This window comes from Pseudophryne corroboree, chromosome 2 (assembly GCF_028390025.1).
Source record: "Pseudophryne corroboree isolate aPseCor3 chromosome 2, aPseCor3.hap2, whole genome shotgun sequence".
Classification (NCBI taxonomy): Eukaryota; Metazoa; Chordata; class Amphibia; order Anura; family Myobatrachidae; genus Pseudophryne; species Pseudophryne corroboree.
In genome coordinates this window covers 962547877-962572815 of record NC_086445.1, presented here as the reverse complement: position 1 = coordinate 962572815, position 24939 = coordinate 962547877, and the positions used below count along the sequence as shown (strand labels likewise).

General features: G+C 46.1%; 1 protein-coding gene across 3 annotated transcripts in view; it reads left to right on the top strand.

Moving 5' to 3' along the window:
• LOC135050152 (uncharacterized) overlaps positions 1 to 24939 on the top strand; it is a 194909-nt gene that overhangs the window by 167006 nt on the left and 2964 nt on the right. Inside the window, exon 11 of one of the 3 annotated variants that reach the window (XM_063956353.1) lies at positions 65 to 906. The exons of the other annotated variants lie outside the window; for them this stretch is intronic. Within the exon in view, the coding sequence (XP_063812423.1) occupies positions 65 to 137 (73 nt within the window). The 3' untranslated portion in view covers positions 138 to 906. Of the gene's footprint in view, positions 1 to 64; positions 907 to 24939 lie in introns of those variants that run through there. 3 annotated transcript variants of the gene reach the window in all.

The following is a 24939-nucleotide window of genomic DNA, read 5'->3' as shown; positions in this document are numbered from 1 at the left end:
GCCGGCATCCCGTCCAAAAATAATGAATTCATTTTAATTTACCAGGCTTCTTTTCTATTTACAGGATAGATCCCCCGCTGCCAGATTATGGCTGGTATTGTGTCCTGCCGCCCATGGTGTTCCTATTCCTGTGTTAGGAATGGGCTTCGGCCGGGGTATAGCCATTAATGCTGGTGTGGAGGAACATCTGTCACGTGTAACATCTATAAGGTAACTGCTGCCACAGTAGGTGTCCTATGGGGGGATCAGTATAATGGGGAGCGGGTGGTGTCAGTAAGTTGTTACGATGATCCTTATGGTCTAGGAAAGACTGGAAACCTTGATGTACATTCTAATAATAAGTGCGACACTTATTATTTGTATGTTCTTCAATGCTTCCAGGATCATCACAGGGTGACAGCTGGTAACAACAAAGACTATGGAATTGATGTCATGCATGGGATCATGGCATGGGTGCCATGATTCAATGCATTACATCAATTCCATAGTCCCACCAAGAGACTCAGACCGGACCCCTACTCATACCACCAGGCAGCAGTTACCTTACTGACCCACACCAGCAGACAGGCTATACCCCGTCCCGGAACATCAATAACATCAGCCACCATGCGTTGCCTTGAGATAGACAGTACGTAACAACATCTTCTCATATGCCAGTGCCTGCTGTCTCTGATATAATGCTGAGTGATTAGTGATGTATGCACTGGCCGCAGATGACACACTGAATGGGGATCTCAGACATCTACGCATGCCGACGCACACCGTCTCAAGTTAATGCAGGATGCTTACTGAGCTTAGAACTGTGTATTGGCGAGTCACAACAAATGAGAATGCCGTTCTAACAATATCAAGTGATTATACGTACCAACTATAATAACATCAATAAAATACATCACTATAAATACACTGAGATCTAGCTCATTTTATTTATTAACAGTTTCTCATATAGCGCGGCATATTCCATTGTGCTTTACAATTAGAACAACAGTAATAGAACAAACTGGGTAAAAATAGACAGACATAGAGGTAGGAAGGCCCTGCTCGCAAGCTTACAATCTATATGTAAATAGGCAACAGATAATATGTTCTGCGGAGAATATTGCCACTATCTATATATTTTAAGAGCACAAGACTGCTAAGTACCGTATATACTCGAGTATAAGTCGACCCGAATATAAGCCGAGGCACCTAATTTTACCACAAAAACCTGGGAAAACTTATTGACTCGAGTATAAGCCTAGGGTGGGAAATGCAGCTCTAGCCATGCACAGCCCTCATAGTGCCAGATATGCCCTCATACTGCCAGATATGCCCCCACAGTGCCAGATATGCCCTCATGCTGCCAGATATGCCCCACAGTGCCTGATGTGCCAGATATGCCCTCATGCTGCCAGATATGCCCCACAGTGCCAGATGTGCCCTCATACTGCCAGATATGCCCCCACAGTACCAGATATGCCCTCATGCTGCCAGATATGCCCCACAGTGCCAGATATGCCCCACAATGTCAAATGTGCCAGATATGCCCTCATGCTGCCAGATATGCCCCACAGTGCCAGATATGCCCCACAGTGCCAGATGTGCCAGATATGCCCCACAGTGCCAGATATGCCCTCATGCTGCCAGATATGCTCCACAATGCCAGATGTGCCAGATATGCCCCACAGTGCCTGATGTGCCAGATATGCCCTCATGCTGCCAGATATGCCACACAGTGCCAGATGTGCCCTCATACTGCCAGATATGCCCCCACAGTACCAGATATGCCCTCATGCTGCCAGATATGCCCCACAGTGCCAGATATGCCCCACAATGTCAAATGTGCCAGATATGCCCTCATGCTGCCAGATATGCCCCACAGTGCCAGATGTGCCAGATATGCCCCACAGTGCCAGATGTGCCAGATATGCCCCACAGTGCCAGATATGCCCCACAGTGCCAGATATGCCCTCATGCTGCCAGATATGCCCCACAATGCCAGATGTGCCAGATATGCCCCACAGTGCCAGATATGCCCTCATGCTTCCAGCTATGCCCCACTGTGCCAGATGTGCCAGATATGCCCCACAGTGCCAGATATGCCCTCATGCTGCCAGATATGCCCCACAGTGCCAGATGTGCCAGATATGCCCTCATGCTGCCAGATATGCCCCACAGTGCCAGATATGCCCTCATGCTGCCAGATATGCCCCACAGTGCCAGATGTGCCAGATATGCCCCACAGTGCCAGATATGCCCTCATGCTGCCAGATATGCCCCACAGTGCCAGATATGCCCCACAGTGCCAGATATGCCCCACAGTGCCAGATGTGCCAGATATGCCCCACAGTGCCAGATGTGCCAGATATGCCCCACAGTGCCAAATGTGCCAGATATGCCCCACAGTGCCAGTTTGTTACTTACCCTCCATCGCTCCCGCGCTGTCCCGTCGCTCCCGCGCTGTTTTCTGAAGGAGGGACACGGAGGGCACAGCGCGCGGCTCTCCTGTGTCTCCGGCGGCAGCGGCGTGTGTGTGTGTTAAAGGAAGTGCCGGTTCGTGCACTTACTTTAACACACACACGCCGCTGCCGCCGGAGACGCAGGAGGGACACAGGAGAGCTGTGCGCTGTGCCCTCCGTGTCCCTCCTAAATACTCACTCGAGTATGAGCCAAAGTGGCTTTTTCAGCACAAAAAAGGTGCTGAAAAAGTCAGCTCATACTCAAGTATATACGGTAATTAACCATTAAACCGGCAACCACTACAATCGGGTCCTGTAAAAGGGCATCAGACAAATAGCTGCAGTGGTTGCATGTATGACGCTAATTATATTATTTGTACAATACCACTAACTAAGCACTAAGGGGGTTATTCAGGTTGGATCGCAATTGAGACAGAAATAGCAACTTTCTCAATTCTGCTTCTGCTTAAAATCGCATGTGTAGTAGAGCCGCCCAGATAGGGAAAAAAAGCCCATAATGCATTTGCAAAATTGCGCATGCATCACAGAAACTGAGATGCATACGCAGAGATCGAGCACCACCGACAGTTGTGGTATACCCCGGGCTACTCAGAATATTGAGAATGCAGTCGCAGCGGATGCCATGTTTTCAATCGCAGGAATCACGGCGGCTATCAGATGCACTCCCCGAAAATGACCATGACACGCCTGAAGAATTGCAAAAATCGCAGGCCGTGCAATGCATTAGCAGCGCATGCGCAATCAGCTGCAGCAAACAAGCACTCTCGGTGCGGCTAGGAATGCCCGCACTCAGCCGTGCCGAGCTGCGTATTTAGCCACCCCATTAATTGCGAATGGGGCACGTGCACATCTATGGTGAGCGTGGCTACATGTGTATACTAATAAAGTGGAGAGAGATAAAGTGCCCGATTCAGACCCGATCGCTGCTGTGCATTTTTGCACAGCGGGCGATTATCAGACTACTGCGCATGCACCGCAATGTGCATGCGCATGGCCAAACAGCGACAGGATGGTGCGAAAATTTTGATCGCACGGCTGTTCGCAAGGTGATTGACAGGAGGAAGACGTTTGTTGGTGGTAACTGCCCGTTTTCTGGGAGTGTCTGGAAAAACGCAGGCGTTCACAAGCGTTTTCAGGACGGGTGTGTGACGTCAGCTCCGGCCCCGATCAGCCTGTTTCTATCGCACTGGAGGAGTAAGTATTGAGCTACGCACACACTGCACAGAATGGGAAAACATTCGATGGTGAGTGTGATGTGAACAGTTCTGCAGCTCTCCGCTGACTGAGGGGAGTTCTCGCACAGCGTACACATGCAATCGACACTTGCACGGGGCAAATTTTCACTCCCCCTGGGTGGGGACTATCTGATCGCAGGACAGTGTAATTTGCAGCACAGCAATCAGGTCTGAATTGGGCCCTAAATATCATCTTATCAGCTCCTGAGTCCTAACTACCATGTTACAGGCTGTTTGAAAAATGAGTTAGGAGCTGGATGGTTGATACTTTTCTCCACTTTATCACTCTCCAAGCATAGTACATCTGCACCATACCCTCTTACCTTTACTGGATGAAAACGTGTCTCTCTAAAGTAACATTTCTAGCACAAACTATGGGGGTGATTCCGAGTTGTTCGCTCGCTAGCAGATTTTAGCAGCATTGCACACGCTAAGCCGCCGCCCTCTGGGAGTGTATCTTAGCATAGCAGAAGTGCGAACGAAAGGTTAGCAGAATTGCAAATAGAAATTTCTTAGCAGTTTCTGAGTAGCTCCAGACCTACTCACAGATTGCGATCAGCTCAGGCCGTTTCGTTCCTGGTTTGACGTCACACACACGCCCAGCGTTCGGCCAGCCACTCCCCCGTTTCTCCAGACACTCCCGCGTTTTTCCCTGAAACGCCTGCGTTTTTCCGCACACTCCCAGAAAACGGTCAGTTTCCGCCCAGAAACACCCACTTCCTGTCAATCACACTACGATCAGCAGAACGATGAAAAAACTTTGTTACGCCGTGAGTAAAAGACCAAACTTTTGTGCTAATTTACTTGGCGCAGACGCGCTGCGTACATTGCGCATGCGCAGTTTGCGACTAATCGCTCCATAGCGGAAAAAAAAATAACAAGCGAACAACTCGGAATGACCCCCTATGACTGAAGCTCAAGGAATAACTGAACTCAGATTAAATCCACATTGGCAGATGATCTCTCCAGTGCACATGCCACAATCCAACATCAAGAAGAACCTCTTATCACAGGGCTGAAGAGCTACAAAACCAAAAGAAGATGCAACAATGCGAGAGTGTTAAGGGCCAAGGACCATACACACACAGAGAGATTTGGGCTATGCCCGATTGGGTGTATTACCCTTAGGGGGTAATTCTGAGTTGATCGCAGCAGGAACTTTGTTAGCAGTTGGGCAAAACCATGTGCACTGCAGGGGAGGCAGATATAACATGTGCAGAGAGAGTTAGATTTGGGTGGGTTATTTTGTTTCTGTGCAGGGTAAATACTGGCTGCTTTATTTTTACACTGCAATTTAGATTGCAGATTGAACACACCCCACCCAAATCTAACTCTCTCTGCACATGTTATATCTGCCTCCCCTGCAGTGCACATGGTTTTGCCCAACTGCTAAAAAAGTTCCTGCTGCGATCAACTCAGATTACCCCCTAAGTACATCAAATAGGGTATAAGCATAAAAGTACAAGGCTATGCAATTGTAAAATTACAGAGTTGGATGGAGTATGAATACTGAAATAAATAAGGCAATATCGGTAGTGTGAAACGGAGAAAAGTGACAATATTTTTGTATTTACTTTAAGTATTTTTACTAACTAGAGCCCATAGGATCATTACTACATGTGCATTCCCAAATATTACTATAAAGCAGGCTTGTCCAAACTGCGGCCCTCCAGCTGTTGAGAAACTACACATCCCAGCATGCCCTGACACAGCTTTAGCATTTTCTGACAGCAGAACTGTGTCAGGGCATGCTGGGATATGTAGTTTCACAACATCTGGAGGGCCGCAGTTTGGACATGCCTGCTATAAAGCATCCAGGGCTAGACAAAACATTGTTCTATCATGTATTCAGATGCAGGGCCTAGTCAATCCCCAGTGGCGTAACTTCGGAGGTAAGATAAATGTTTGCCCCCCCAAGCTGACTCTTGATCTTTTTAAAACAAATTTAAAGTGACCTGGCTCATGGTTTAAGTTAAATACAGTAGCGGTAATTGATTTTATTTTAGAAATGCGTTTATAGACTACGCCACACATGCCATATTTTCGTATCCCCTACCCCATAAAGTACACACACCTTTTTAATCCATTTATATTTGACACATTATCATTCCCATTTTTTTTCTACAGACATAGAATTTGTCGGCAGATAAGAACAACTTTGGCCCATCTAGTCTGCCCTAAACACATGTACATGCACACACTTGTCACTTACACACTAGGGCTACTTGTTGGCAATTCACCAGTATATTTGTGGAGTGTGGGTGGAAACTGGAGTACCCAGAGAAATCCTATGCAAGTACGAGGAGAATATACAAACTCCACACAGTTAGGGCCATGGTGGGAATCAAGGGTGTGGTATGGAAGGTTGACAGTGTCTAGGTCGACCACTATTGGTCTACAGTAACTAAGTCGACAGGGATTCTAGGTCGACATGTTCTAGCTCAACAGGTCAAAAGGTCAACATGAGTTTTTTATGGGGGGTTTTGGTGTAGTTTTCTCCGTACAGTGGCTGGGAACCCCAATTAGCTGCGTTCGGTACAGGTTACTATTCCCAATCGTTGTCCACATGAATAGTTAAGTATAAAAAGTTCAAAAAATATTTTTTTTAAGAAAAACTCATGTCGACTTTTGACCTGTCGACCTAGAACACGTCAACCTAAAGACCCTGTCGGCCTAGAATCCTTGTCGACCTAGTTACTGTAAACTAATAGTGGTCGACCTAGAGACTGGATACCGGGAATCAAACCCATGACCTCAGTGCTGTGAGGCAGTATTGCACACCCATGACCTCAGTGCTGTGAGGCAGTAATGCACACCCATGACCTCAGTGCTGTGAGGCAGTAATGCATTGCTAACCATTACACCGTCCAATGAATAAACCTAAATCCTACTGGTAACAAAAAAATTAAAAACCACACAGAAGACAATTAATTGTTTGTTAATTAAAACCTACAATGAAATTTAAAAACAAATATGCAACTTTGCTTTGGGAAGTGGTCTCCTTAGGTGTCAACAGATTGTAGATTTTTTTATTTATTTTTACAGAATATTTATGCTTTGAGTATTAATTCCAATACCTCTCCCTTCCCTTCCCCACCTTGGGCCAGGATAATACTGGTAACACTGATGAGTTTGAGACAGTTTCCTCTGAATTTCAAGCTTGCAATAAACACATTGGGGGTCATTCAGACCTGATCGCACGCTAGGTTTTTTCGCTGCGCTGCGATCAGGTCAGAACTGCACATGCGTATGCACCGCAATGAGCAGGCGTGTCGTACAAGTACAAGGCGGATCATTGCCCTGCGATGGATTTTACCAAGAATCCGTTCACACAGCCGATCGCAAGGAGATTGACAGGAAGAGGGTGTTTTGGGTGTCAACTGACCGTTTTCTGGGAGTGTTTGGAAAAACGCAGGCGTGTCCAAGCGTTTGCAGGGCGGGTGTCTGATGTCAATTCTGGCCGTGGACAAGCTGAAGTGATCGCAGCGGCTTAGTAAGTTCAGAGCTATTTAGAAACTGCACAAAACTCTTTTTGTACCGGCCGGCTGCACATGCGATCGCACACTTGCAAAGAGAAAATAAACTCCCTTATGGGCGGCGACTATCTGCTCGAAGCAGCGCAAAAAACCCAGAGTGAGCGAACAGGTCTGAATGACCCCCCATGTGCACTGCAGGTGTGGCAGATATATAACATTTGCAGAGAGAGTTAGATTTGGGTGGGTTATAGTCAAGTAGCGGATCTTGCCACGGGCAAGCAGGACTTTTGCCCCGGGTCGCCGCCTTCCGGAGGGCGCCGCACCATGGCAAGATCCGCTGCTGCTGTGGTGCCCCCCGCTGCCGCGGCCCGCTGTCCGTTGTGAAGGGAAACTAGACGCTACGCGTCTAGTTTCCCTTCGTGGGCTGCCCGCTGTGAAGGGAAACTAGACGCTACGCGTCTAATTTCCCTTCCTGGAGAGGACCTTCACTGTAATGATGTGCGGTGCACTTTGACGTCACAGCAAACGTCCTCTCCACGAAGGGAACTAGACGCTTAGCGTCTAGTTTACCTTCGTGGAGAGGGCCTTTGCTGTGCGGTGCGCGATGACGTCATCGCGCACCACACATCCTACAACAGTACAGAGGGCGTAACTGACCACGTCCCCTGTATGAAGCCACGCCCCCTAATGCCGCCCGGGGCGCCAGAAGCCCCGGAACCGGCCCTGGTTATAGTGTTTCTGTGCAGGGTAAATACTGGCTGCTTTATTTTTACACTGCAATTTAGATTTCAGATTGAACACACCCCACCCAAATCTAACTCTCTCTGCACATGTTACATCTGCCCCACCTGCAATGCACATGGTTTTGCCCAACTGCTAACAAATTTGCTGCTGCGATCAACTCTGAATTAGGCCCACTGGGCGGGATGTAATGAAGTTCGAATTTAGGGGACGTGCAGGATTCTGGACTACCCCACACTTTTTTTTAAAGGGGCAATCAGTTACATGGCATGTTTTTGCCTTGTAAATGATTGTCCCTTTGAAAAAAGTGTCCAAGTTCAGCCGGCATCCAACACGATGTTCAAACTCGGACTTCATTATATCTCGCCCTTTGGGTGGCATTATTAAACAGAAAACAAGTAAATAAGGAGAGTTGTAAAATAGCTGCATCAAATGTAATGATATAATGAGATGTAGATGAAAGCAGGCATACTGGCTATCTATCTATCTATCTATCTATCTATCTAAGCTTTTCCCTAGGAGTGCACCCTGGCAAGTAACTCTTAGCTACCATAGGAGTGCCGGATCACTGGAGTCTCTATCTATTTATCTATCTATCTATCTATCTATCTATCTATCTATCTATCTATCAATTAGAGATGAGCGGGTTCGGTTCTCAGAGAACCGAACCCTACCGGACTTTGCCTTCCGAGTTTGGTTCCGAGCCCGTCTCGGGTTTTCCCGCCTGACTCGGAATCCCGAACGAGGCTAAACGTCATCATCCCGCTGTCGGATTCTCGCGGGATTTGGATTCCATAGAAGGAGCCGCGCGTCGCGGACATTTTCACTCCAGTCTCGGAGAGTGTATTGAGAGGACCTGTCTCCGTCCTCCAGTGTCTATGTGGGGGCGGGAAATTGGGGTGGCAAGTCTTGTGCTGTGTTGTGCTGCTCAGTCCAGTCAAGTGTAGTCAGTGTATTGTGCTGCATCAGTCCAGCCAGTTACAGTGTTGGTGTCCTCTCCTGCCAGTGTAGCTGTATAAAGTGGTGCTGTCCAGTCCAGTGTAGTCAGTGTATTGTGCTGCATCAGTCCAGCCAGTCACAGTGTTGGTGTCCTCTCCTGCCAGTGTAGCTGTATAAATTGGTGCTGTGTTGTGCTGTCCAGTCCAGTGTAGTCAGTGTATTGTGCTGCATCAGTCCAGCCAGTCACAGTGTTGGTGTTCTCTGCTGCTATATATCCAGTGTAGCTGTATAAAGTATTGTTGTGTTGTGCTGCATCAGACCAGTGGTAGTGTCCTGTCTCATCAGTCATTCCAGTGACGAGGCAATCACAGTGGTATACGCTGCTGCTATATGTCCACTGCTGCCGTACAATAATAACAACAACAACCACAAGTCCCTTACAGTATTGTTGTGTTGTACTGCATCAGACCAGTGGTAGTGTCCTGTCTCATCAGTCATTCCAGTGACGATATACGCTGCTGCTATATGTCCACTGCTGCCGTATAATAATAATAATAACAACAACCACAAGTCCCTTACAGGGTTGTTGTGTTGTGCTGCATCAGACCAGTGGTAGTGTCCTGTCCATCAGTCATTCCAGTAATTCCTGTGCCGCATCTTGTCTCATATAACTCCCAAAAAATAATGGAGAACAAAAATTTTGAGGATAAAATAGGGAAAGATCAAGAAGAACCACTTCCTCCTAGTGCTGAAGCTGCTGCCACTAGCCATGACATAGACGATGAAATGCCATCAACGTCGTCTGCCAAGGCCGATGCCCAATGTGATAGTAGAGGGCATGTAAAATCCAAAAAGCCAAAGTTCCGTAAAAAGACCCCAAAAAAGAAATTTAAATGGTCTGAGGAGAAACGTAAACTTGCCAATATGCCATTTACGACACGGAGTAGCAAGGAACGGCTGAGGCCCTGGCCTATGTTCATGACTTGTGGTTCAGCTTCACGTGACAATGGAAGCCCTCATAACTGAGGCCTTGACACTTATGTTGGTGTTAAACGTGCGCCCGGTATCCGCCATTAGTGCAGTGGGATTTAGACAATTGATGGAGGTATTGTGTCCCCGGTAACAAATCCCATCTAGATTCCACTTCACTAGGCAGGCGATAGCGAGATTTTGCCATTTAATTCCAGTGATTTGGACATATAATTATAGTGAATTTGCCAATTAATTTCAGTGATTTATAATTATTAATTACAGTGATCTTGCCAATTAATTCCAGTGATTTATAATTATTAATTCCAGTGATCTTGCCATTTAATTCCAGTGATTTGGACGTATAATTAATTACAGTGATTTTGCCAATTAATTTCAGTGATTTATAATTATTAATTACAGTGATCTTGCCAATTAATTACAGTGATTTATAATTATTAATTACAGTGATCTTGCCAATTAATTCCAGTGATTTGGACGTATAATTCCAGTTGGAATTGTTTGTGTCACTTGGCTTAGTCATACAGCTACCTCATTGCACCTCTTCCACATCTTTGCATGAGGTGCTCTTTGGGGCCTAGTTTTTGAAAAGTGCCATCCTGTGTGACACTGCCGTATGAGTCCAGGGGTACTGCTGTATTAGTCCTGATGTACTGCTGTATAAGTCCACCAATTGCAGATTTTTTTTTTAAAGTGACTGGAGCGTGCTGGAGATGCTGTCAGTGGACCGAACAATTGCGGCCCACTCTCGACATTCAGCCACTGCGTGACACAACTAGATGGGCCAGGTGGTTGTGTCGCTTAGCTTAGGCCTACAGCAACCTCGGTGCACCTTTTTTTCTTCTTTGCATCATGTGCTCTTAGGGGCCTTTTTTTGATATCTGCCCTCCTGTCTGCCACTGCAGTGCCACGCCTAGACGGGCCAATTGTTTGTGTCGCTTGGCTTAGTCATACAACTACCTCATTGCAATTCTTTTTCTTCTTTGCATGATGTGCTGTTTGGGGCCTTTTTTTTTAATATATCTGCCCTCCTGTCTGACACTGCAGTGTCACTCCTAGACAGGCCAGGTGTTTGTGTTGTCCACTTGTGTCGCTTAGCTTAGTCATCCAGCAACCTCGGTGCAACCTTTGTGTTCAGAATAGACTGGAAATGAGTGGAAATGATTGTTATTGAGTTTAATAATACCGTAGGAGCAAAATTACCCCCAAATTCTGTGATTTTAGCTGTTTTTATGTTTTTTTTTCAAAATCATCCAGATCCAAAACCAAAACCAGAACACGAAAGGGTGGTTTTGGCAAAACCAAGCCAAAACCAAAAACACGAAAGTGGAATTAGAACCAAAACCAAAACACGAAAAGTGCCAGTCACACATCTATAGTTTCCTTAAGGATAGTGTTTCCTTAGTAGTCTGTTCAATAATGAGCAGTGTGAGATCAAATGAACATTTGTTCAGTATCGTGACCCACTTCTTGCAAAAAAGCGGGTCACGCCTCCCAATGGTGGGGAAGTTTTTCACACGTAATCCCCGAGGGATCTTCTTGTATCTAAAGTAGCCACTCAATGTGAGGCCATGATACAAATACAGTAGTCAACCTCTTTTTTTCTTAATTCTAAGAAGGTCTTTATAGATCTCTTCCAAAGGTGGAGGCTTAAGTTGATCTATAAGGTCTGCTCTCAGAGTCACTATGCACATCTTCACTGCAATACACAGGATGTGTGTAGCCACTGGTCACATCTTCCAAATTAGTTTCAGACATTTCGCAAAAAAACACACACACTAAGTGGCACAATACGCCAATGTTCAGTATCCCAATATTAAGATAGCAGTTCAAATTCCATTCAATGAAAACAACATCCAAAGCACCTACACAAGTGGCGTACAGTGGGTGAAATAATCACAGGATGAAAGTCAAGGTAAATATAATTGCAGGGGGTGCCCTGTTGATGAAAAGGTTGCAAATCAATCCATCCAATATACAAAAACATAAACCGGCAAAATAGCCTTAGTATACTTAGCTGGTTGCCTTCACTGGGGAGAGACATATAGATAGACATGTGTGGCACTCCAGATCCCAAGAACCAAACTTTCCATGGCAGCAATCTGTTACAATGTTGTAATGCACTTTAATCAGCATTTTCATCAGGTTACAAAACAGACAACACACATTTTACTTATCTTTATGCAACCAAAATGTGAGTGTGGATGATGCTGGGCAGGCCCGGTCATCCATCTGCGTGTCTAGGATTACGTCATCACGCCCGGCGTCAGTCGCGCCAAGTGATGCGTCCATTCCCAGTGTGACCCATCACCATAGTAACGCTATACAACAAATACAAATAAAATACATGTAGCTGGACTGAACATATACAATATAAAGTAGCGGAATTTCCTTATTACATTACTAGGAATAAAATCCATAATTTTAAACATTTGTACATTTATTTTATATACACCAATGTCAGAACTATATAAGGCTAAGATAATGGGTGCTATACTTTATAATACAATATTATAACAGGACAGTGGGGGACAGCACAGAATTATCTATGAACCTCAGAATTACTATATTATGTTCTGCCAGTCAGCCGGGAACAAGCAATATAGGGGCAGATGTATTAAGCCTGGAGAAGTGATAAAGCAGTGATAAGTGCAAGGCGATAACGCACCAGCCAATCAGCTCCAATATGTAAATTGACAGCTAGGAGCTGATTGGCTGGTGCATTATCACTTTCCACTGATCACTCCTTTATCACTGATTTATCACTTCTCCAGGCTTTATACATCTGCCCCATTATTATCACTGAAATACCTCATATGTTAATCTACCTAGTTATCAATCCTTGTCCTGCCCAATGTACACACATGTATATATTGCATATACTGTATATATTTATTTATTTATTTATAGAGAGAGACAGATCACTGAAGCTCTGCACTCACAATTTCCAAGCTGTATTAGTTGTACTTTATTAATAGGGAATGTTAGTTACAGTTGTCGCAACATTTGTTTAGCTGACAAACTACACCGACGTCTTCCCCATCTGATCAGTCCTAGGGCGGTATTCAAATGATATATCACGCCCAATCTTCTTTCTAAAGTGATCCCCGTTAAAGCACATATCGCGCCCATAGTAATCAGGTTTAGCTGCACAACGGATAGGGTGCCCTCGCTACCGCAGGGGTAGCGAGCTGAAATGATTATACCAAGCCCATCAGCAGAAACAGAACGGGTGTGGAAGGGGGTGAAAAGAATTGAATACCGCCCCTAGTCTATCGCTCAGAATTCTACACATTGCTATAGTGATCAGCATCGCAGAGGACGGCCCAACAGTGGACCTTCGTAAGGAACCGGTGAGACCCACAAGCCCCGCCCTCTCTCACAGCAGCAATGTTTCCCAGCAATCCCTAGCAGGGCCAGGATTCCAGCGTCCCAGGGGGGGCGGCCCGGATACCCTAGCAGATCGGCTAGCGGAATTGGGGGAAAGGGCAACGGACCAAGAATGCATGCTTGTCATTCGGATGTGGAATGCGGAGCGGGCATCACAAGCTGTGGTACCCCGGGAGCCGTTGTCAGCTGTTGTACACAGATCAGGGCGCGTTCAGTTTGCCAAGTTTGCAGACAGTGATGGGGACATTGATGGACATTAGCAAGTTTTTGAAAGGACTTGCAAACTACACGATTTTACACAGATAATATATTCCACTTTAGCGCTCTCCGGATTTAACACGTCACTTTTACATGCATAAATCTTCCAAAAGGACGCAACCTATATAATATGTGTCTCTGATGGCAAATACCAATCAGAGTGCACACAGAGAAAAACAAAAGGCACACAATAGTGTAGAGTCTTTTTGTCAGGCGGAGATAATTCTTATTTCAATACATCACACTCACAAGAATCCATAAGATTTTAGGCATATCTTGGTTTCTTTATATCATAAAGTTGTCCCATTCCACAGAAAATGGAGGAGGCGGAGGGCCACTTCGTCTGGAGATTCAAACTCCTATCACTCCAGTTTTCATACAACGAGAGAAAGAAGGCAAATAGTGCAGCAAGCCCTTACAAATGGCAAGTATTTATTTTTTTAAAAATGCACTCACATGTTAACAAATATAAAAAGGCATATCACAACGTTATTCCTGATTTCCCCAATAAACACCTCACTGGCTCGCTAAGATGACCTTCAGCAGGTATAGTCAGAGTCCCGGGCACTCACGGCTTTCCTTCCAGGTGGTGAAGAGAGGAATCTCAGGAACCGTCAGGATATCCAGTACAATCCCGCTTAACGCGTTTCGGTTATTACCTTTCTCAAAAGCGGATTGTGGTGTACTAAAAGCTTCTCCTATATATACCCCCCTAAGTACTTTAATAAGTTCCAGCTGTTTAAAATTAAGATGCAATGTTTAAACGAGCCGCCACACATTAGCGGCTGTCTCTTCCGGTCACATGGTACAGCGTCCTCCGTTTACTTCCGGTTGCCGATATGCGGTTCAAGATGCGTTCCAACTCACTGCATCTCCCATCAGCTTCCGGTTTAGCGGCATATTCATTTCCGTGCGGCTCACAATGCGTTCCAACTTGAAGAACATGCTTTTCAGCTGCTGGCATGTTCATTTTTATGCTGGTCAGATAGATTTCAAGTTCCTCGGACATCTTTTTGTTAGTATATATCATACAAGATGGTTTCTCTTCACATAATGATATTTGTATGTCAGATACCATCCGGAAGTTGTTCACAAGTATTATTTCAATAATGGGGTGTCATAAAGTGCATGTAGGTGTATTTTGAGAAAGGTAATAACCGAAACGCGTTAAGCGGGATTGTACTGGATATCCTGACGGTTCCTGAGATTCCTCTCTTCACCACCTGGAAGGAAAGCCGTGAGTGCCCGGGACTCTGACTATACCTGCTGAAGGTCATCTTAGCGAGCCAGTGAGGTGTTTATTGGGGAAATCAGGAATAACGTTGTGATATGCCTTTTTATATTTGTTAACATGTGAGTGCATTTTTTTAAAAATAAATACTTGCCATTTGTAAGGGCTTGCTGCACTATTTGCCTTCTTTCTCTCGTTGTATGAAAACTGGAGTGATAGGAGTTTGAATCTCCAGACGAAGTGGCCCTCCGCCTCCTCCATTTTCTGTGGAATGGGACAACTTTATGATATAAAGAAACCAAGATATGCCTAAAATCTTATGGATTCTTGTGAGTGTGATGTATTGAAATAAGAATTATCTCCGCCTGACAAAAAGACTCTACACTATTGTGTGCCTTTTGTTTTTCTCTGTGTGCACTCTGATTGGTATTTGCCATCAGAGACACATATTATATAGGTTGCGTCCTTTTGGAAGATTTATGCATGTAAAAGTGACGTGTTAAATCCGGAGAGCGCTAAAGTGGAATATATTATCTGTGTAAAATTGTGACATACGTGTGAAGTAGGTGAAACTTCATTTATATATATCAATAAGCTGATTTCCGGTCTGTATTGCGCACTCTAGAACCTCTTAAATCCTATATCTTCTCTAAACTACACGATTTACCCAAGTCGGAGTGGGTGAGACACCTTGTGCCCACTCTGCATGGAGAGGCATTGGAGGCCTATCGAGGAGTGGCCACGGAGGACTGTGGGGACTACGACGAAGTCTCACGGGCCCTCCTCCAGCGATTCTTCATCACTCCAGAGTCTTACAGGAAGAAGTTCAGAGACTTGCACAAGAATCCTAGCAGCACCCATGAGCAGTTCGCCACCCAGCTGCGGCAGTACGTGGTGAAGTGGGTAAAGGATTCGGAAGCCACTACATGGGGCGCACTGATCGACCTGATCTGCAGGGAGCAGTTCTATCGTAGGTGCGCCCCAGAAGTGGAGTGGGTGCTAGACCGGGAGCCACCCAGCTTAAAGATGGCTACCCAGTTAGCAGACAAGTATGTGGCAATTCGGCCACATGGGCAGAAGCGCCCAACCAGCAGCCAGCCCCAAAAGACTGTACCACCAGGGGGACACCCCTCTTCAGCTCATCGCCCCCCAAAGCAAGCATCTTCCAACCCGGGTGCTTTTGGCCAGCAACCGCCCCACAGTGCCCCTGCCAGTAATCAGAGGACATCGGAGCCACGCCTGGACAAAAAGTGCTATGGCTGTGGGAAAATCGGACATCTGAGGATGAACTGTCCTGCATCCCAAGCACCCCAGACTTGTGCCCCAAATCCGAGTGCTGGAGCCCGGATTGCTTGCTTAACCCATGGAGGTGAGCCTTCAGAGACTGTACCCCCTCCTGTCAGTCCGATGGAGTGTGGCGAGGAACAGGTAGGCTCTGCGGAGAGAGTCACCTGTATGGCTAAGAAGCCCCCACCAAATATGTGGCGGCACCTGCAGCCGGTCCAAGTGGGGTCCCTGCAGGGCGAAGGCTTAAGAGACTCTGGGGCCTCCATAACCATTGTGAGCCCCCACCTTGTCGATCCTGCTGCAGTACTGCAGGTTTGCACTGCAAAAGTTACCGTGGCCGATGGGCTAGAGCGAGAAATGCCCATAGCCAGAGTCTACCTCGACTGGGGAGCTGGACAAGAGCTAAGAGATGTTGCCGTAATGGATGGCTTCCCAACTGATGTCGTCTTGGGGAATGATCTCGGTGGAGGAATCGTTACTGCCTTTGCGAACGCCATCACCCGGAGTCAAGCGGCCAGACTACAGTCTTCATCGTCTATGCCAGCACAGCCCAGCCCAGAGGAAGAGACCACAGCGGCTGAACAACTGCCAACCACAGCGTCAGCCATCCCAGAGGAAAAAACCACAGCGGCCAGATCAGCACATCTGCCCCTTGCCTCTGGTGGGCCTACGTCCCCTACAAACACAGAGGATGTCGGTTCCAGTTTGTTGAATCCTGTGGGGGTGCCCAGTGAAAAACCTCCTGTCCCTAGTGGTTTGCCAACTCCGGCGGTGAGTATGAGTGACCACCCCGACCCTACCATGACTGACCCCAACTTGACTGACCCCAATATTCCCCCTGTAGAGTGTCCAGACTTAGGAGAAAGTGAGGGCCGCAGGCAGGAGTTTAGGGAAGGTCAGCTCTCTGACCCATCCCTGGAAGGTATGAGGCGCCAAGCTGGCAGCGGCCTTGCTGGGATTGGGGCAGGGAGTGTGACCTGGTGGAAAGGGTTACTGTACCGGGTATCCAAGGTAGAAGGGGATAGGCCAGTGCGGGAGCAAGTTCAACTGGTGGTTCCCAGGAGCTTTCGGGAGCAACTGATGTCAGTTGCACACGAAATTCCTTTGGCGGGACACCAGGGGAGGGACCGAACACTGAGGCGCCTGACACAGAACTTTTTTTGGCCCGGAGTGTCGGATGACGTCCGGACCTACTGTAAGTCCTGTGATGTATGCCAACGGTTTGGACGCCCCAGTGCCCGGGCTCCCCTGAGGTCTTTGCCAATAGTCGGGGAACCTTTCCAACGAGTGGCCGTGGACATAGTAGGTCCCCTACCTGTGCCCAGTAGATCGGGGAAGAGATACATCCTCACCGTGGTGGATTATGCTACCCGGTATCCAGAGGCTGTGGCTCTGTCCGCCATCACTGCGGAAAAGGTAGCGGATGCTCTGCTAGGCATATTTAGTAGAGTAGGGTTCCCCAGTGAGATCCTAACTGATCAAGGGACGCAGACTAACGGACTTTGCGAGAGATTCAATGGCACTCTGAAGCAGATGCTACGGGCATTTGTGACTTCGGAGGGAGGAGACTGGGAGCGATACCTGCCGCACCTCCTGTTTGCATATCGGGAGGTGCCCCAGGAGTCGACCGGATTCTCGCCCTTCGAGTTACTATATGGCCGCAGAGTCCGTGGATCTCTTGACCTATTCCGGGAGTCTTGGGAGGGGGAGCTGATCCACCAGGAGGAGTCCGTGGTGGAGTATGTGTTGAAGCTCAGAGATCGGTTAGAGAATCTCATGGGACTAGCGCAAGCGAATCTTGCGGAAGCACAGACCAATCAGAAGACTTGGTATGACCAGGGCGCGCGTGCTCGGGTCTTTGAAGTAGGGCAGAAGGTGCTGGTTCTGGTGCCCACACGTCAGAACAAACTCCAGGCTGCCTGGGCGGGACCGTACACGGTCACAAAACGCCTAAGCGACATCACCTACGTGGTGTCATTTGACAGCGATGGAAAGAGGCAGCGTACCTACCATGTAAACATGTTAAAGGCATACCACGAGCGTGTGGAGTCGGTAGCCGCTGTGTGCTGCCTGCCGATGGAGGAACCAGGAAAAGAACCCATTCCTGACCTCCTCGCGGATGCCAAGGGTGAGGGTGGTGTAGAGGAAGTTAGCTGGAGCAGTGAGCTTGGTAGCCCCAAGAGGGAGCAGCTGGAGTCAGTGCTGCAGTCCTTTGAGGCCCAGTTCAGCAGGAAGCCCGGCCTGACTTCCTTACGTGCCCACCATGTAGACACTGATGAGCATAGGCCGATTCGGCAACCCGCGTATCGGGTCTCACCAGAGGCGCAGGCGAGTATCTACCAAGAGGTGCAGGAGATGTTAGCGCTAGGCGTAATCACGCGCTCCAACAGTCCCTGGGCCGCCTCCGTTGTACTGGTTCCCAAGAAGGACCGGACAACCAGGTTCAGCGTAGACTACCGCCGGTTGAACGAAGTGACCAAATCCGACGCCTATCCCCTACCCCGCATTGACGCACTGTTAGACGAGTTGGCTGGAGCAAAGTACATCTCTACGTTCGACCTGAGCAAGGGGTATTGGCAGATACCAATGACTCCCGAGGCTCAGGAACGGTCCGCCTTCATCACCTCCTTTGGCTTGTTTGAGTTCAAAACCATGCCATTTGGGATGAAGAATGCGCCAGCCACCTTCCAGAGTGTGGTTGATGACCTGCTGAAGGGGTTCAGAGGTTTCGCCCAGGCCTACTTGGATGACATTGCTGTCTTCAGCCGAACCTGGGAAGAGTACCTGAGGCACGTGGGGTTGGTGTTAGAGAGGATTCGGTGGGCAGGTCTGACCATCAGGGCAGACAAGTGCCAAATGGGGATGTCAGAGGTACAGTACCTGGGACACCGTGTGGGGGGAGGTAAGGTGAAGCCTGAACCAGCGAAGGTGGAGGCAATCCACGACTGGCCCTGGCCCACAACCGAGAGACAGGTCCTGGCTTTCTTAGGGATCGCAGAGTACTACAGACGTTTTGTCCCTGACTTAAGTTCCGTGGCAAAACCCCTGACTGATCTGACTAAGAAGATACTTCCCAAGACAGTTGACTGGACAACCGCATGTGAGTTGGCATTCCAGTCGTTGAAAACAGCTCTAGTACAAGCCCCAGTACTGATGGCGCCGGACTATAGTAAAAACTTTGTTGTACAGACTGATGCGTCACAGTATGGACTCTGGGGCAGTACTGAGCCAGGAGGGGCCGGATGGACAGGAGCACCCTGTGGCCTATTTGAGCAGAAAGCTGCTACCGCGGGAGGTGGGGTATGCCACAATTGAAAAGGAGTGTTTGGCTATTGTTTGGGCTGTGAAGAAGTTTCAGCCCTATTTGTATGGCCGCTATTTTACGGTGGTAGCGGACCATAATCCATTACGGTGGCTCCAGCACACCACGGGGGAAAACGGCAGACTGTTGCGGTGGAGCCTTGCTCTTCAGGTTTATGACTTTCATATTATCCACAAGCAAGGCAAGGCTCATAGCAATGCGGATGGACTGTCACGTCAGGAGGAGCCTGAACCCCCAAAGAACTCCCGGAAACCCCATTAAGGACTGCGGGACCAGGGACCAAATCGTTGGGACATGGGTCCCTGGTTGACCCGCTTGAATGGGGGGGGGGGAGGAGTGTGGCCGGAGAGACCCCCAGCCCACGTGGACAATGGCCGCTGCGGCACTGAAGGGGTTAACCCTCGTGACCGGCGCCATATTAAGGGACAATGGGCGCTTGGCGTCACTGTTAAATGTACTTACGGCGCTGGGCGCGGACTGTTTAAAAGTTTGTTTAATGATGTGTTTTAACATGTCATATGTAGTGCTCTGTGCACAATTGTAGGATTGCATGTTTAACTGTATTTATTTTATATTCAAGATATGGTCACCTGTATATTAATGGGGAAAATGCATTTACTCTTATCAATGTCTGAATAATCATCTCCTGTCAGTAGGAAGTGGCATGCTAATGGCCCTGTCCTAGCAGAGAGGTGTGAATGACAAAACCTTTTGATGTGTAAGTACCTTAGAGAGAGATGTTACTCACAGGGATCTCCTTATCCCATATGTAAAGTAGTCTGGGCTTGGAACCTGTTTCATGTAATGATTTAATTGATATACGAATCCTGAATGGCAGATGCAGGAAGGAAGACTGTTTGTGTTGTATAGCCTTTCCTGTTGTAACCCCAAACACTGGGTTTGCCTGAAGATGTGAATGACCAGAAACATTTGTAATTTGAAGCTATGTGATAAATTTATCAATAGTGAATGTTAATCTGATACCAAACGTTGTCTGGGTGACAGGAAGGAGGATATTGTTTTATTGCACTTATCTCCTTTTGAAATGTAATTTATTTATTGGTATTTTGTAAAATATCCTGATTGGATAGAAAGGGCTCAGGGAGGACATGACCCCCTGTTGTACTGTGTGGAAAATTGACATAAAAAGGAGACCTGCGTGCCTCCAGAGTTGTTTTGTAATTGTACCATCTTCATTCTGCTGGAACATCTTGCTGTATGCTGTTGCCCCTAGCAATAGGGATGAGTCTTTTTTAAGGCTATTATTGAGCAAATATACATCTGCCTCAAGAAGATTGCTTCATCTTGTGACCTACAGGGTTATGCCAAACATAGCCCCGTCCTCCGGCTGTCCAGGGAAGCACCTAACGTCTCCAAGTTCCGCCTTCCACCAGTTAGCGGTAGAGGCCTAGCAAGTGACTAGTGGGGATTCGTCAACACCACACAGGTGTGGTAAGGCAGTTCGTCGGCACATACAGAGCAGAACCGTGGTTTCAAACGCCACGGCAGGTTAGGAGTTTGGTGGTGGCAGCATAAACCCGCCCACAGCGCAGTGGGTGGAGTCAGTAACAGGCGGTTACTGACGGTAAGCGGGAATCCCCTATGTGCCCAGGTCCCGTGTGACCTGACCTTCCATTCTGTGCACAGGAGACGGGACGCGAAAGCGGTGAGTGCTTTCGTACGGAACCGTCCTGTCACAGTGGACATGTACTAAGCAGTGATAAAAGTGAAGAAGTGAGCCAGTGGAGAAGTTGCCCATGGCAACCAACCTCTTTATACTTTCATAGTATGCAAATTCAAAATGTTATGTCAATGCTGATTGGTTGCCATGGGCAACTTCTCCACTGGCTCACCTATCCATTTTTATCACTTGTTAGTACATGTACCCCTAAGTGTGTGTCTGATAATATATTTTTGTCCTGATCGGTGATGGAAAAAAGTATCTCCTGGTATAGTAAACTTACAAGTAGTGCATGTACATCTGATGCACCCACCTTTACGTTTAATTTTAGCATCACCAGAATCTACATTTGAATTGGTGATGTCCGATTTTACAAGAATATCACGAAAATTGCGTCCACGTGTGTAGCATGGCATCAGTGTAGTTGCCTGTAGTTTAAGTTCGGGATCTGTTTTTACAATCGGCCAAAGCCTTTTAGCTGTCTTATTACTAGATCTGCTAACATGAGTATATTTACTAACCCAGAGCATGCGGCCTTCACTCTGTTTTTTTTTTCTTTTTGTACAAGTAGATCTTTTCTATTACATTTAGCAATTTTATTTTTTGGAGCAAGTATTTCCTTTTTGGGGTAACCACGTTCAATAAATGTCTGTACCATTTCATCAATTTGTTGATCAGCAACTATAGGATCAGATGTGATCCGTTTAACATGGAGCATCTGGGAGTAAGGAAGTCCTTTCACTAGACTTTGTGGATGGAAACTACTATGATGTAACAGATTGTTACGATCCATTTCCCTTGCATACAGTGATATAGAAATCAATCCATCATTTAGGTGTATGGACACATCAAGAAAATTAAAACAACCAGTATAAGCCACATGTGTCCGTCTAACCGGGCTAGAGCTGCTGTTTTGCTTATCAATACATGCTATAAGATCATGAATGGGGCCCTTCCAGAATATAAGTAAATCATCAATATATGTGGTATACAGACAAATACGCTCTGCAAACTCCAGTTTATCAAAGAATATTTCCTGTTCCACCATAAGCATATATATATTAGCAAACGCCAGGGCCACATTCGACACCATGGCGCAGCCAATTGAGAAAAAAAATTACCATCATCTTAAGAAATAATTCTTAATTAGAATCAGTCGCAACACCGTAACTGAATATCAGGGCCCTGATATAATGGGTGATGTTCCAAAAACTTTTTTACTGCACAAATACCTTCATTGTGTGAAATAACTGTGTAAAGGCTTTTAACATCCATACTGACCATCAATAGTTCACTCTGAGTACTGGGAAACATTTCTAACTTACGCAGTAATGTAGGTGTATCCAATAGATATCTAGGGTGTTGTCTAATGCACTGCTGGAATAATGCATCCAAGTATACTGCTATATGTTGAAATAATGATTATTTTTGCCACAATGATGAGGCGTCCTGGAGGTTTGCTCAGGGATTTATGGATTAGAGGGATAGTGTATAGGACAGGGACTATAGGGTATTGAGAAATAAGGGCTTTCATCGATTGCTGGTTAATAATTCCTTTGTCCACTGCTCCTTCAAGAACTTAGCGCAAGTCCTCTTGAACAATATGTGTAGGGTCATTTGGTAATGCACGATACACCTGACCATCCCTGAGTTGGTCTTCAATTTCCTCCTTATAGTCCTTTAAGTCCATGATCACTAGGGCACCCCCTTTATCTGCAGGTCTAAAAATTAGGTTGGTATTATTCAAGAGATTTTTTAATGCAGATGCTTCTTCTTTATTAAGATTATGTTGCATTTGCGGAATTTGAACAATGTTATCAGAAACTTGATCCTTGAGTAATCTCATATATGTTTTGATGGTTGGATTAAAAAACTGAGGTTCAAAGTTCAATCTAGGTAGCAATCTCTATAGTCATCCAGGAAGACATGGAGTCCCAGTATTCTGTGTAAGGTTATTTTTAGAGGAAAACTCCTTCAATTTCAATTGTCGTCATAGTGTATGCAGTCCCACCTGCCATTAAAGTGGATTAAGAGGGAACAAAAGAGAGACCTTTAGCCAATACATTTTCCTCAATAACAGAGAGGTTGTAAAATTATAGATTTACTACTAGGTTCTTGGAAGCAATGGGGGTCTTTTTCCACGTCCTCCCCCTTTCCCCTAGTCCACCATGGCTGGAGAATCTACGCTGTCGCCTCTCTCTCAGGACCGTGTAGTCGCCAATATAGGGCCTAGTTTGTTCTTAGGTCTTGCTCCATTGCTGCAATACTCGCCATCACTGGCCGAAGACACTAATTCAGCAGATGTGTTTGGCGTATCAAATCCACGTTGGTGGTTTCTACGAAAGAAAGGCTTTTTTTTGTCTCTCCCTACTTCCTAGTCTGTGTCTATTGGTATACTGTATTGGCTTCATAGTCTGCATCGACCTTACATCTCTTTTCTTTTTTGAATTTAGTTAGTTCACGCTTGTATGCTGTTAGCGGACTATTTTAATTTTGCATACCAATCAGTAGTCGTATCCCTTTCCAAGTTCAATTTATGCAATTTCTCAAAATTTTCAATCTTATCCTTTATTAGCAACTAAGGAAAAAGTGGTTTCTATACCACAAGTAAATACTTTAAAATCTCGAAGGAAAAAGCCCATATCTAACACAATTATTTGGGCTAACCGCTTTCATATAGCTAGCTATAAGGCCAGACATGCCATTAAATCTTATTGGCCAATTATTAAATCAGATAAGGAATTATCTGGGATGGCTAATGAACAACTTATGACTTCCGTGGTAAAAACATACGTGGTTTTTTGGTACATGCAGATATCAACGAGTTTGGTAAATCTTCCCCTGAACATTTTCTCAATACAACCAAATTAGGCTATAAGTGCACCGGCTGTGTAACATGTGGTTGGTGTTTGTGTCGTTATTATCCCTGAGTGCCGTCGGCTATATCTATTTATAGTGAGTGCCAGATTCTTTCGTCTATGTATAAAGTCCCTAATCGCATGCTCTTAACGCACATTTATTTAGCTACATGTCCCCAATTGGGAGCCATCCATTCTATTTATGATCTTTATACATATCTCACAAGTGTTTTTCTTTTAGAACCTAATTTCACCTGTCCTTCTGTAATCTATTACTATTTACACCCTTATTATATACGTTCTCCTGGTATTAAGTGTTGGTAGCCGTCTTTTATTTTAATTTCCATCCAAAAGTATTATTTTTTTACATTGTTATTATCATCATGCTGTCATGCTGCATTATAACACTAGTGGCTGCTAGGTATGTAAGATCACTGTGATGTCATAGTGCATCAGAGCTCTAACTATACCCACAAGCGTCCATTTCCGCTTTACTGAGCTGGTGGAAGCTGCCTTACTGGGCTGGTGGAAGGCGCACAAGTCATGTAAGTGTTATTTACTATGTTTTCTAGTTATTAAATGGTTAATAAATATACAGCATGCAGAAACTACTAATAGTATAACTAACAATTAGAATATCTCTGTATTCAACTATACTGTATGTACTGTAGTAGCAAAAAAAGCAAATGTAAGGTAGGTTTTGGGACAACAAAAGTATGATTAACTAGTTACCAGCCGGAACAACATAACAGTAATGTCAGCGCCGGCGGCTGTGCTCGCGTGAATTGCCCCCTCAGGCGCCATCTAGTGGCCGCTGGCATGCAAAATATATATATTTTGATATATATAATATGTATATAAACATATATCTTATTACGCCTCCAGTTAGAATGAGCTAGTTGTCCCATTACTTTAATACATTTAGGGTGAGATGTATCTATGCTTGGAGAGAGTCTGTGTTTGAAAAATGACAGTTAGGAGCTGAGTGGTTGGTACTTTATCTCTCTCCAAGCTCTGATAACTCTCCCCCATAGCTTATGCTATTGGTTTTTGGCTTCTCTGATTTAGGAGC